Source organism: Protobothrops mucrosquamatus, unplaced genomic scaffold (assembly GCF_001527695.2).
Source record: "Protobothrops mucrosquamatus isolate PMUCROS unplaced genomic scaffold, P.Mucros_1.0 scaffold1173, whole genome shotgun sequence".
Classification (NCBI taxonomy): Eukaryota; Metazoa; Chordata; class Lepidosauria; order Squamata; family Viperidae; genus Protobothrops; species Protobothrops mucrosquamatus.
This window is the reverse complement of record NW_015387387.1, coordinates 307,308-322,071: the sequence shown is the minus strand read 5'-3', so window position 1 is coordinate 322,071 and position 14,764 is coordinate 307,308. Positions and strand designations below refer to the sequence as shown.

At 40.3% G+C, this 14,764-nt stretch overlaps 1 protein-coding gene across 1 annotated transcript in view; it reads right to left on the bottom strand.

Annotated features, from left to right (window-relative positions):
• Positions 1-14,764, bottom strand: part of PRDM10 (PR/SET domain 10) — a 35,487-nt gene that overhangs the window by 7,876 nt on the left and 12,847 nt on the right. The window contains exons 5-14 of the mRNA XM_015820747.1: positions 13,201-13,442; positions 10,887-11,090; positions 9,397-9,469; positions 8,831-8,948; positions 7,964-8,093; positions 6,652-6,876; positions 4,489-4,836; positions 4,051-4,206; positions 2,890-3,069; positions 566-676 (exon numbers count right to left, since the gene is read on the bottom strand). Of these exons, the coding sequence (XP_015676233.1) occupies positions 566-676; positions 2,890-3,069; positions 4,051-4,206; positions 4,489-4,836; positions 6,652-6,876; positions 7,964-8,093; positions 8,831-8,948; positions 9,397-9,469; positions 10,887-11,090; positions 13,201-13,442 (1,787 nt within the window). The remainder of the gene's footprint in view (positions 1-565; positions 677-2,889; positions 3,070-4,050; positions 4,207-4,488; positions 4,837-6,651; positions 6,877-7,963; positions 8,094-8,830; positions 8,949-9,396; positions 9,470-10,886; positions 11,091-13,200; positions 13,443-14,764) is intronic.

Below are 14,764 nucleotides of genomic sequence, written 5' to 3'. Positions count from 1 at the left end.
GAAAAGACTGCATTCCGTTCTACCTGGTTATTTATTTGAGGGATCAAGATTAATTGTTTTAAAAGTGTGTGAATCACAGTCACTGTTCAGGAGACAAATGTTGGTCTTCTCATTCTCCTTACTAGCTGACATGTGCCCTTCAGTAGGATAGCTTTATTAGCTATCAGTTTAGCAGCCCAAGATTTTTGATATTTATTTTTTTTAAATCACATTTTTAGAGATGGCAAATGGAAAACCGAAGGGACAATACAGTATGCCTTATATGACACAGTTCCCTCTCATTCTGTACAGCAGTTCTTTCAATCTTCAAAGCACTCTATCTTCTAATAAAAGTGCAATTTGGATCCCCAGAGGTAAAATACATGCTTTCAGCCGAGACCTACACTTATCTTCTTTTAGAAGGTTGTTTGTGTGTGTGTACGCGTGTGTGTGCGCACACCTCCAACAAATTCTCTTTTTGAGTCCTCTGAGCAAATAATGAATCGATCTGAAGGGGGAAAATCCCCAGATCAGTTACATTTAATTCCACGTATACAGCCAAGATAGAGGTGGGTTCATTTCATACCTTATCACAGTACTGACAGAAATAATCTCTATTAGGCTTGATGATAGGCAGTGTTAGCTCTGGCACTTCTTCTATTTTCATTTCAGGATGTCTCTTTGATAAATGATTCACCTAAGATGAAAAAGAGAAGCACTTTTTTTAAAAAAATAGTATTATAGAGTCACAAAATGAACCATGTTTGTGTAATACAACAAAGACACAGAACTCCTATATTTGCTTCCTTGTGACAATAAGGTGTAGAGATCGAGCAATCCTAAAACAAGAAGACCCAGAGGACCCACCTATGGAGGAGTGTGGTCCAACTACTGCAAAAATACCGATTCCCACTCAACAGTTAATATAGTATTGAACATCAAGAAGTCACTAAATGGAGTCTATTCTGAAATGCGCTTTGCAAAGTCGGAGGTGCCCATGTTGAAAAAAACTATATAACAGCTGCAAGGTTATAATAACAGCTGCAAGGTTATTAGTAGGGCAACATTGGAAGAAGGGTTGCTTGCCTACTATAGAAGAATGGACGCTTAAAGTTTCAAATTTAGCAGAAATGGCCAAGATTTCTGCTTATTTGAAGGATCATTCACAAGAAAGATACACTTCGGTTTGGAGAAGATGGATAGATTATATTCAGAATAAATATGGGACTAAAAAGTTCCATTTGGTTTATGAGTGAATATTAGATTTATTATTACTAATAGTTTATTATAGTGGAGTTTTTCTTAGGTTTAATTATATGATATTATTACTTTTAGTATTAGTATTGTATTGTATTGTTTAATAATTAGGTTAATTTGTTTATTATAGTGTTTAATTTTAACTTGTTTAAATTTTTGTTAAAAGGGAGTTAAAGCGCTTTATGGACTTGGTTATTTAAATAGTTGGTTAATGTTAGTTAGATTATGATTATTATATTTGTAACCCTGTGTTCAGCTCTGGGAAGTGGGGGAGAGGGAGGGGGGGGTTTGAGGTGGGTATGGGGATTCATATTGTAATTTTTATAAAACTTTTAATAATTAAAAAAACCCTATCAAATTTAAGACAGGGAATATATAAATGCACTGGAATAAATACTAATGATTTTTAAAAGCCAACAGAATAAGAGAGAGAAAAAAAATCCCTTTTAAAAAGGACAAAAGAAAAGCATCTCTACCTTGTTCATGGACCTCATGTTAACCTACCCACTTCACATCTGTTATATCCCCATTCAGTTGTCTGCAAAACTAAAACACCAACAGAACAGCGTGGACCCTGAGCATTAAATGATTTATGGCTAAACATATAATCCTTTATTGGATGGGCACAATCAGGATTTTTCCAGGCCTCTGGTAATTGGTTTGTTTGACGAATAGGATGAACTCAGGGCCATTTTCAGCCTTTTGCGAACCTATTCACATCATACTACTAATAATCATTTGTAAGTCAAGTAGCTGCTTGTTTCTTAGGCAAAGAGAGCCCAATGTTAATAAATCATGTGGTGCCTGGATAGGGTATAGTACTAGGATCTCAAGATCCCAAGCTCCAATCCATGGTCAGACGTAAATCCTCCTCTTAAATCTAATCATTTCCACAGGGTATTTGTGAGAAACTCCAATGTTCCTAGGAGAGATGGGAGGACAAGTCCCATAAATTCACAGAAGCAATATTTAAGAGAAACAACAAAGGATGTTTTTGTAAGAATGTACTTTTGCTTGATATTCCTATAATCCTTGCTCCAAATATGGGATGACCAACATAGGCATGGTGGGGCAAGATGGTTTTCTGCTGACAGCAGAGGAAAATAATGGTCTATTTTCAAGAGCCTCTTGAACCCCAAAAGGAACTTGATTCTGCATGCAGTCTTAACGTTGGAGATTGTCCACCCTTGCTCTTAACTTTTTTTTTTTTTTTTTAAAGTCAAGCTCACACAGAATGCCTTTATGAAATGGTGCCTAATTAGTGGAGAAGGAGTGATGCTTCAGTGGTTAAAGACACTGAGCTTGCCAGCTGGAAAGCTGCCAGCCCTGGTTTGAGACCAGAGCACCATGCAATGGGGTGAGCTCCTGTTCCTTGCTCCAGCTCCTATCCACGTAGCAGTTTGAAAGCAAGCAAATTCGAGTAGATAAATAGGTACCACTTTGGTGGGAAGGTAACAGCGTTCCATGCGCCTCGGCATAGAATCATGTTGCTCATATGACTATGGAAAGGGTCTTTGGACAACGCTACGAAACAAAGATGAGCACGGTGCCCTAGAGTTGGACGCAACTGGACAGGGGAAACCTTAACTTTCACCTTTAATTAGTGGGGATTCGTAGGCTAGGATTTTGAGGAGTCTGGAATATCTAACTAACCAGCATGCCTCGTCTTCGGAAACCCATCATACACAGGCGACACTTGAACATGAAACTCTCATAATCCGTAGAGGCGATCCGGGGCTTGAAGGCTTTGGAGCGACTAATCCGGTCGGCTTTCTTGGCTTCCCTTTCTGGATTGTGCATTCTCTGCATGTGTTCTCGCAACTTGTCTTTCCTCTGGGGGTGGGGGATGGGAGAAGAATCAAAATAATCAGGAAGAAGAAGGAGTAGAGACAAGCGTGAAATGTGTGGTCACGTAGAATATGTAAAAGTTGACCTCTAAAGCAGATTAATCATGAATAAAAGCAAGAAAATATATTTATTAAAACTGCCACTGAATTTGTTCGGTGACAGATAACACAATTTAATCAATTGATCTGCAAGGCTCACAAAAATATTAAAGAAAGGGACTCTTTATGACCGGAATCCTTCCAGTAGTAAAGACATTTAAGATAAATTAAAGTATATTTAGATTCAGGTTAAGCATCAAGAAATATAAGTTGAGATGATTATGACTTTGGGGGATACATTCAAATCTTTAAATAAAATTGATAGCAAATGGTTCCTTTGCAAATTTCAGTTCACTGCTAATATATCTCTAATGTAGAAAAGATCAACTTTTTGGCACTTCAGATATTCCAGAAATACAATTTCCAGAATTCCGCATCGTTGTCTATGCTTCACAAGGCTGTTGGTCATTGAAATTTCCCATCTCTGGTCTAATCTCACAGTAAGAATCCTAACAGTGCAACAACACAAACAGGTCTGGGATTGTGCCTTCCATTGGAAACTTCATACAATGTTGACTCACTCATCTGCAGTGTATTTTAAATGTGACTTTTGCTCATAATTTGCTGAACCAAAGCACAACCCACACACATGCATCAGGCAAGATGGTGCGTACCATTTGTGCCAAATTCAGCACAAGTTTAGGTGTTGACAGATGGTTTCTTTTCTGAAAAGAGAGCCTTGACAGCCATGTCAACCTATTACTGCTTCCTGCATAAGAAGAAGCTGTAGCAGGCGTGGGCAACTCTCCCAACTTTACAACCTGCGGACTTCAGTTCCCAGAATTCCTCAGCCAGCATTCTGGGAGTTGAAGTCCGCAGGTTGTAAAGTTGCCACAGCTGCCCTATCCCTGATCTTAGGATGTACTACCTTAAACTGTTTGCCGCAGGTGGAGCACAGGAAGTCCTTGCGATCTGAATGCCGCAACATGTGAAGCCGCAGTTTGTCAGGCCGACAGAAAGCCTTATCGCATTCTGTGCACTGGTAAATCTTTTCTGAATGGAAGCTGCGCACGTGCTTTTTCACCTGGTGGGGACAGTCAAACAGGAAAATCCATTTCAAAACTTATGCATACAATTTTACCCATGTTGAAATGATCTCATTAGATCTCAGCATGCCTGGCTGAGGAATTCTGGGAGTTGAAGTCCACAAGTCATACAAGGGCCAAGTTTGAAGACCCCTGCATTAGAGGGAAAAGAATGTGCAACTTACGAACTGTGATCTTATTGTGGATTCCAGCACTAAGGAACAAATAGCACAAAACAGTGCCCATAAATGACGTTATTGTTGATCCTCCACCAAACTCACCTGGATAAAATCCGGAAAGCGTTTTTTGCAGGTAGGACAAGTGAAGTAGCCATCATTAATGTGGATTGCCACATGATCTTTCAGCAGGTCTAAACGGTCAAAGGACTCTGGGCAGAAAATACAAGAGTAGGTCTTCTGGTCCAGGTGGAACTTCATATGACTTTCCAGGGCGCTGCTATTCATGAAGCCCTTGTTGCAGATGTCGCAGGTCAAAGGACAATTCCCTTCCCGTCCGTGGAACCTTAAATGTTGGTCTAATTTGTCCTTGTCACGGAACGCCTTTCCGCAATGCAGGCATTTGAATGGGCGGAATGACTTCCGGATGAATAAGTGCTGAAGAGCTGCATTCTGAAACGATAGGTTCAAGAATGGATCAGGTTAACTAGCCAGGATACTGAGGAGATTACCTTGCAGCAAACATTTGTAAAGCTTACCATCTATCTGTGGTATAAAGAGAAGAGAATAGAGTCAATAGATTTGCCCAAAAGATACAACATGCAACATCCAAAAATAATTGCAAGATGAATATACTACATGACTGAGCAAATGGACACTAGTTATTGAAAAAAAGGGGGAAACCCCACTTTAAATTATGAAGGGAGAGCATGTTGGGCAACTGTTTGGACACTTACCGTTGTTTCCCTTCATGAAAAAGGAAGCTTCCCCTCAAATGTACAAAAAATGTGCTCAAACTTGTAGAGCTATGTTATTTACTCAGAACAGGAAAGCAAAACAAAAGACTGTACAGGATCACTTATGGAAGTATTCATTCATTCATTCATTCATTCATTTTATTAAATTTTTATGCCACCCATCTTGCTGTCAAATATTAGAAAGTAACAATGATTCTAACATTACCTTCATATATTCTTCATATGTAATTTCATTCATTTTTTTTCTTTTTTTCACACACATAAAACTAAAATATTCCACATTTTTTTCTCATTTCCACCTAGATTAACCAATTTCAGTAGAATTGTTTCTTTTTAGATTGGGATGGGAGCAATCCACATCTGGTGTTGCAGTCTTAATTTCAAATGTCCTGCATGCTTTGGTAATTAAACGGGGGTGTTTGATGTCTGCAAATAATTGTGCGGCAGCCTTTTCTCCAGTTTTACAGGAAATCTCCAATTATAGGACACCAACCCAGCAGAAGATGGAAAAAGGCAGCAGGGACTTTGTACACCCCTACAGAGTAGGAGAAAGCCCTAAAGAAATTTTGCACTCACAAACTACCATTTCTCTTCTCTTATTAGACATGGCTTGTTTCCCAAGCATGAAATATTTATTCCTATTCACACTTAAGAGAAAGAAATCCAGGCAAGGTAGAAGTTGTAATTGCAATTAAAAAAAATTGACTATTAGTACGGATCCCATCACCCACATCATGCAACAAGCAGTGGGCAGTTTTCTTATTGGAAATGCTTTCACTTAGCCAAGTTTGCACTGCAGAAGCCTGGATGAGGAAAAGTTTAAGCTGTTGGGGGGGGGAGGTAGGATTGGCTGGAGTTTGGAAAGGCGTATTAGATGCTTGGAGCTGTCAAGCTGTGAGAGCTTGAAAAACATCTACTAAATAGCAACAAGGACACAGTAGGTAGCAGCACCTACCGGCCCTTAGCTGATTTTATTTCCCCCTGCCCAAATATAAAAGCTTACCAGAATTGCCTTAATCTCAAAATCCGTGCCCATTGAGAAAATGTAGTGGATTAATCAAGGTCACAGTACATCTTTGGCCACGTCTTCTAACAATGACATACGTACAGATGGTGCTGCCAACGAACCATTAATACACATCACCTCATCCAGCTGTTCAGAACATGCCTGCCTGCCAGCCTGCACAGACCAAGGTTCCCAGGAAAGGATCGCCAAATATTGTGAATCTCATCAATTTCAACTGGTACCCAGTTTCCCCTACCAAAATAATTCATAAAAGAGCAGCATGAGTTTCCAAAGAGGCAAAAACTCCAGTGCTGACTTTTCCCTAATTTGGCACTCAGAAAAAAATCAGTTTCATGCCTAAATACAATGGTTTGTTTATGCTGGCTGGGAAATTCTGGGAGTTGAAGTCCACGCATCTTCAAGTTCCCAAGGTTGAGAAAAACACGGCCGTAGACGAATGCAACCTAAATGCCAGGCCAGCCAGTGGTTGAGTCCTTCACTTACCCGGATACGCTTTGCTCGCCGCATGTCGTCTGCTGTTATCAGGCTTGGGGTAGCCACGACCGTCTGCTCATGTGGCTGAAGCTGCAGTGAGTGGCTTTCAGGCAGCTGATCCAAGGAGGACGACGTTTCTGGGATGACTGGGGTCTGCTCGGGTTGGTCTAGTCCATTTAGGGTAGCTTGTCCAGCTTCATCAAACTGTCCCTTAGTGGCAAAAGGCAGCAAGTCCTGCAATTATAAACCAAGGATATTGTAGATGACCAGGCTGAGCCTGAGGTAGGGAGGGGGTCAAACGTGTCATCAGTCTCAAGTCCATTGGTGCCCACAAGAGATCTAAGTCCTGCCCACCTTGAATTCTTTTGACTCTTATCTACTGCCAATTTGCTTTGATCGTTAGTAGTTCAGGTTCTTGTAGAGAACTTAAGCTTTGCAATAAATCTTTATAACCATTTGGACTGTCTGGGTGCTCGACAGATACAGCCTTGATATACACCAACATCCTTTGAAGGCCCTTTCTTTGCTGCTGTCTGTGCGCCGTTTGCTTACCAGAGTTACCATTTTTTTCAGTTCTGCCTCTGATGATGCGATTGCAACTGCCACATTCAATGCTTAAAAGCAAAAATGTTGGTTTGTTCTCTGAAGGAAAAGTGCTAGCGGGCAAGGAAAAAGGAAGACCTCTTTGAATAAATTAGAAATAGGAGAAGGACCCCTCCCAACCAAAAAGTGATTGACAATCACGATGGTTTGAGCTATAATAAGGATACTACAATATTCTTGAGCCTGGCAGTCAGAAAATGCAGTTCCACGTTCTGGCCTGCTATCCAGCTTCAAGGTTTACTGCATTCAGATGGGTTGCTCATTGCTGATAGAGGTCACTAACTAGCCAGCTGTCTTATCAGACAGATTGCCTGCTAGACTGATGCCCTACAATCTAGAAAAGGTGTCTTTTTTTCCTCCATAAACCACATTTCATTCTTTTTTTTTCTTAAACATTGTAAGACACATCCAGTGAGAAAGCCATAGACGACTACATGGGGAGGAAACCATTATTTTTCTGCTCTTCTTTCTTATTTTGGTAAGGAGAGGTTAGAAAGGTTTTTCCCCCCCAAAACTCTGTGTGTTTTTAATGCCATCAAAATGTAGATGATACAATTTGGGGGGTCCTGGAGGCCTCAAAAATGGTGCCAAGGAGCCGTTCCAGCTGTTGAAGACTCTACTTGCAGAAATGCCATTATGTGAAATTTCAAGAGATCCAGCTGAACAGCTCAGTTCCTCATTTCCGCAAAACTCATTCACTCACTCCCTACAAGTATACCTGGCTCTCTTCTGCACACTTCCCCCCGTTTTCATTGGTTACTTCTAGACGCATGAATTTTGGAGGACGGCCAGGTCGCCTTCCTGGACCAAACCTTCGCTTCCCTCGTCCGCGACCTCTGCCTCTTGCTCTAGAAAACACAGAGATTTCTGGATTAGATTAGAAGACCTTGATGTGCCTTGTCATTCTTTGTGAACATCAACTTAAGAAAAGGAGCAGGGACTGCAGCCCTCCACAGTTAGACTCCCACTTACCATCATCCCTAGTCAGCAAGTTTTGGAATGGTGAACACTGTAGTCTAAACACATCGAGATAACTGTAGGCTTCCTGTCCATTTTAAGCTATAAAACTTAAAAACAATAACCAAGGAGAGACAATATCCTCTGGTGGAAACAGGGATGATGATATAGGAAGGGTCTGGGTCAACTAGCATCTTGTTCTTTTAATCAGAGTCTTCACTGCATGGATGATTTCTCTTGAGATGCCCATCCATCTTTGGTGGATGTCCCTCTACCTTCTCTTGTGTTGTCCATCCATCTTTCTTATAGAATCTCATGTACAGATGGGCGCTCAGCTTTTTCTAGCGGGTGGAAGGGTGGAAGAGGACTTGGAGCTAAAGGCTGATGATGCTGAATGCCACCTTGGTCCTCCAAGCCTATGAAATACAGAAATGTTGCCCTGTCTCCTAAACAGCACCGAAGGACTCCCTTCTTAAGGAAACAGATATGCACCTGAGCAAACAACAGTTAACCTTAAGTAACTACTTTAACCCTCTCTTTGTTGGAAAACCTGGCTCTTCCTGTTTCTCTGGGACAGAAATGTCTATGGAACGCTTCAATTGGGTGAATGGTAGACTCCTTAAAATACCTGCTGAAGAAGTCCAGCTTTTCATCATGAGAGTTGAGATGTTGCTGGAGCTGTTCTGAGCTCATGAACCGTCGATTGCACTCATAACATGGCCAGTTTTTCTCTTGTTCTCGAAGAACTGTGTTTTCAAGATAAGCCAAGCAATAGTAAATGTTGAGAAACACCCAAGCTTTTCACGTTTTGTCAGTTATTCACCTTGCCCTTCCAATTCTATGGTAGAAATTGGAGTGACTGGAGAAATCCACAATTTCAGCTTACAGGCTATCTTTTATCTTCTAATAAAAAGCAGTCTCAGAAGGAGAAATAGGATGATATGCCAGGCAGTGGGCCCGAGAAAAAGCATATACAGATTTACACAATAGTTTTTTTTTTCCTTTATTCCTCCTTCTAACCAATGAGCTGTCTCAATGGATTGAGTTTTTCCAGAAACGCTGCATTTGAAGTAAGTGATACAAACCTACAGCATTTCTTTTGCAACAAGCCAAGCATATAAATGGCATCTGCTATCAAAAGAACAAATATCTTGCAACTCTAAAATTCTATTTAAACTGTAAGATGTTGGATACCTTTCCTCTCTTCCTCCGATACATCATGGATTTTCTGATTGACAAATTCTGCATAGGAGGCAGCATACCACACCTAAAAACAGATATAAAATTGAAAGGAAATTCATAGTTTTTTTTTTTAAAGCTAAATAGAATTAATTGAATCCTGCCCATCTTCCACGAATTGTAGACTGGGGAGGCAGTCCAGAGTCACAGAATCAATTTTGAGTAAAACCATGATTCAGTTCCAGGCTTTCTCAGCTCAACTCTTCCATTCTGTTCACTGAGCCAAACTGATCCACAACTTCTAGAATGTTATTATTTTATCCAGGCCCTTTTGTGCTTTAATGAAAGAGGGGAAAAATAGATTCAAATATTGCATCTTCATAAGCAAGTGTGAATTTCTGCCCACTTATCAAAAAGGCCTTTTATGTAAGTTAATCTGTAAGATTATGATTCATAGAAGGTTTTTTAAAATCGTATTTCCCATTCGGGGCGACCGAGAGCTGGTATAAATGGCTTGACTGCAAAGTGTACAAATTCTCTTTTCCTGATTGCCACAACAAATCAGAGGCACACATTTTTCAAGTATCACACCTGTAATGGGAAATGGAGAAAGTGCTATTTTGCTCAGTGTCACTTTGACAGGGACTGACTCTGGATCACAGATCCTGCCTTCTCACGTTGAAATTTGCATTTTTTCCTCTGTTCTCAAAAATACGGTAGGACAGAAAAAACAGCAGACTCTCCAGGGAACAGGAAGAGCCAGATGGTGGCACTCGTCTTGTGAATGCCTCCAGGTTGTTGTTGTTGTTGTTGTTTTAATGTTAAGCTTACAGCTTTTTTCCCCAACTGTTCTCTCTAAAGTCCATTGGATTTGCTTCTAATAAAAGATAAAAATAAGTCGGTGATGACTGATTTTTCCTGCTTGTGATACCAGATCATCACCCACACAAGCCAAGCTGTAAACCTCAGAGATACGCTGACTGGAATGAATGATACCTTATTAACTAATTATTCACCCAGACAAGATGGGGCAAAAATCCCCTATTTGAGGCCAGGTAGGACAAACAACCAGCCAACAGAACTGAAAGAGGGAATTTAAAAAATAAATAAATAAAATAAACCAAGCTGCTTCGGTGCACGTTCATCTTAGAGCTTTTATCAGGAGCGTGTGATTCAATTAATAACTGCAGTGATTCAATTAACAACCACTGTAAAAAAACACTCATAAAATCAGGCATGAGTTACTTAAAAACCGTTTTGCTTGGTCTAAACGGAAATTCCGGTCTCCATTGTGGTCATTCATTGAGAACCATCTGTGCTATAAAGCAGCATTTTTCAAAGTTAACAATTTTGAAAAAGACGGCTACAAACAGAAGTTAGAAGGAAGAATGTGAGATGCAGAGAACGGGGTTAGTAATATTTTTACAAACTTTGGGCGGGGGAGGGGGAGGGAATACCAACCAGATTTGTGTAAAAGAAGTTCTATTAAGATAGTCACCTCATACCTTGAGTTCTTGTTTAGGCTCAACATTTTTAATTGTAGTGTAGTAAATATGGTGACCGTATTGGTAGGCTACTAGGTTTTGTTCCAGGTGATTCTGGGCAGGGCGCACAAACATCATCCAGTTGCAAAGAGCTTCGCTGGACAACTCAAACCAAAGGTCCTCTTGTAGATCCCGGTCTTTCCTGTCACCTTTGTCAAGGGACACCTTTAGCAAAAGTAAAAAGAGAAACAGGCATGTGACCCATCTTAATCTCAGGACTGTGTACTCGCTGTATCTAGCAAGAACATTATTTATACTGCATTTTGAAAATTAGGAAAGCAGTATTAATAGACCAGATAAGCCGTGAAGCTGATGAATAGCAGAAAATGGGAGAATATTTTTTAGCCTACTAATTGATCAACACAATAAACAACTAGGTCATTACAGCATACTTATATAACAAGCAATGTGAATTCACACTTGGGAGAGAGTGAGAGAGAGAGAGAGAGAGAGAGAGAGAGAGAGAGAGAGAGAGAGAGACAGAGAGAGAGAGAGACAGAGAGACAGAGAGAAAGACAGAGAGACACAAAGAAAGACAGAGAAACAGAGACAGAGAGAGACAGAGAAACAGAGACAGAGTGAGACAGAGAGAGAGAGAGAGAGAGAAACAGAGAGACAGACAGAGAGAGACAAAGAGAGAGAGAGAAAGAGACAGAGAGACAGAGAGACAGAGAGACAGAGAGTGAGACAGAGACAGAGAGAGACAGAGACAGAGAGTGAGACAGAGAGACAGAGACAGAGAGAGACAGAGAGACAGAGAAAGAGAGAAAGACAGAGAGACAGAGAGAGATTGACTGACACAGGCTTCTGAGAATAAGTTTTGAACTACTGGAATCTGAAACCAGCTATTTAACACTCAGCACTGTTATTGATATTTGCAAAATCTCATGAGGGAAGATAGACCAAGCTTAGTCTGGAAAACAAATGATTAACAGACAATTTAACAGATGTCTTCCTTTGCTCTAGATCAGGGGTCCCCAACCCCAGGTCCGTGGACCGCTACCGGGCCGCAGCATGCCAGCAACCGGTCCGCACAAACAAGCAAAGCCCCATCCATGGGATGCGGGCAGCACACAAAACCGCATACTCTCTGGTCTGTGGAAAAACATTTCTGCATGGAACCGGTCCCTGGTGCCCAAAAGGCTGGGGACCTCTGCTCTAGATGATGGAAATTGAACTAAGAGGTTCAGATTTCTAGAAAGGAGATGTTAAATGCACATGAAACATAACTTCCTGACAGTACATGCTATTCAACAGTGGAACAGGAACAACCTGAACTTAGATTTTTTTTTTAAGAATTAGAAGTGTAGTAGACTTCTTGCAGTAGTAAAGGGTGGGACTAGAACTTCCTTCAGCTACTTTTATAACCTGGTTTATGCATTGTATTCAGCCTTCATTTCCTTAACATTTATTTCTTGGATATTAATTGGCTAGATTAGACAACACATGAAGCCATTGTCAACGCTGCTAACATCGGATGTTTTTGCTTTGACAACAGTTGGAGATGCAACCATTTTCTTCTTATGTTTTACTTTTAGAGTTAGAGCTAGAGTTAGATGATGCTGGGGGGAGGAATGTGCATGAGAGTTTAGCTAGACATAACAGTACTGGACCTAGTGTGTGAACCAAGGTTATTGAAATAAGAGATGATAAGAATTGGCGGGCTGGAGAACTGGAGGGAAAGCCTGCATTTCAAACTAATTGGAGAATGTGATTTATGACTGTTAATTGGAGGAGGGAATTGTGCTTTGATACTATGTGCTCAGGAGAGGAGAATCTAGTTTTTGGCTTTGATTATATTAGTGCCGATGCTATTCTTCTCTAATAAAGATTCTTTAAGGTAAACAATGCCTCGAAGTTCTTTGAAGAATTTCATCTGTCGGAACCATGACAGCCATAAGTTATAGCTTACAAGCCACAATAGTCAGTTTAATGTACTACACTTATCCCAATCACATTATGGCTTTATACACAGTAACGTGCAAACTAAGTCTGAGTCCATGAATAATTTTAAATGGATAGAAAGACAGATAAACGGCCACAGCCTGTTTTTTGTTGCTTTTGACCATTAGGAATTGTTTCATTAAAATGTGATTCCTGGGCCCAGGATGCAAAGATGCTTGTGACATTATACGAATATGTATGTCTTACATCTACATTAGCTGTCTCAACATCGGATTATATTTCCATGATTTGTGAGCCCGTGGGATCCCTTTCAGGCGAAAAGCCGTTTCTGAAAAGATTTTCTGAAGGAAAATAGAAGATAGGCAATTACCTTTAGATGAATGTAGCAGTCCTTCAGCTCTGATAACCTAACCAGAGGTCCTTCCACAGGGCCAAATTGCGTGCGCTTGGGAATGCGTCGCTTGGAGAAGACTCCTCCCAAAAACCGGTCTATGTAAAGCACCAAGGGAAGGCTGGCTCTGGCTCTGGTCAAAACTGGTCGGTTAGGGATGGGATGCAAGGGCCCGTGCTTTGGACAAACCGAGGGATGTGCGTTGTTGCATTCCTCGCACCCTGAAGGACACAGAGGGAAGAGACACGATGTTAGCCCACAAGTAAGAAAAATAGATTTTAATAACAGAGTTGGAAGGGACCTTGGAGGTCTTCTAAGTCAAGCAGGAAACCCTCTACCATTTCAGACAAATGGTTGTCCAATCTTTTCTTAAAAACCTCCAGTGTTGGACTTCTACAGCTAAGTCGTTGCATGCTGATGAATCGTTCTCACTGTCAGGAAATCTCTCCTTAGTTCTAGGTTGCTTCTCTCCTTGATTAGTTTCCATCCGTTGCTTCTTGTCCTGCCTTCAGGGGCTTTGAAGAATAGGGTGAGCCCTGTTCTTTGTGGCAACCCCTTTCTTTTTTCTTTTTAATAAAAATTTTTATTAATTTTTTTTTCATCAACATATGTTAATTTTTCCAATTAACAAGTTGTCTGGAGTTGCTATGCTAATACATGTTCAATTCCTAATCCTTCATTCTTTTCTCTAACCAAGAATAAAATAAATTCAAAATTTGATAGTAGTCTGTATCTTCTTTATCTTTCAACCTCATAGTTAATCTGTCCATCTCTGCACATTCCAATATTTTCCTGATTATTTCTTCCTCTGATGGCAGTCCTTCATTCTTCCAGTATTGTGCAAAAATTATTCTCGTTGCTGTAGTAATGTGTAAAATTAAATATAATTTCTGCTTATTAGTCTTTTCAGGCATAATGCCTAGTAAAAAAAATTCAAGTTTAAAATCCACTTGTTCGCCCAATATTTTTGCTAACCACATATGTATATTTTTCCAATAGGCCTTTGCCTTACCACATGTCCACCAAATGTGGTAATACGTGCCTACGTTATGTTTACATTTCCAACATCTATCTGACATATTTTTAAACATTTTTGCTAATCTTGCTGGTGGAAGGTGTGGCAGCCCCTTTCTAATGAACCTAGAAACACTGAAACAAATGTTTGGAGGCAATAACTTTCATATCTTTAACTAGCTACAGGTTCCTTGTTCTAAAGGAATCCATTATTTTCAAGAGTTCCTTGCTCTGGGATATCACCAATTCTAACTGTGAGATGGGTGGCACATACATTTGATAAATAAATAAATGATCAGTAACTCAGAGAGGATAAATGGAACTGTGTTGTTTTTTTGCTCTCTGCTTTCCATATACACTTCTTATATGCATGCACATGGCAGTTCTCTTCAATACAGCGTAAGGATAAAGGTAATCAAAATGATGTATTAAATCTGCATGCCACCAACGGTTTCATAACTTCTGGAAGGTTACAAGGCTTTGACTTACAGAGGTCGTTTGGGTCAAAAGGACGAGGTGGATCTGGGTC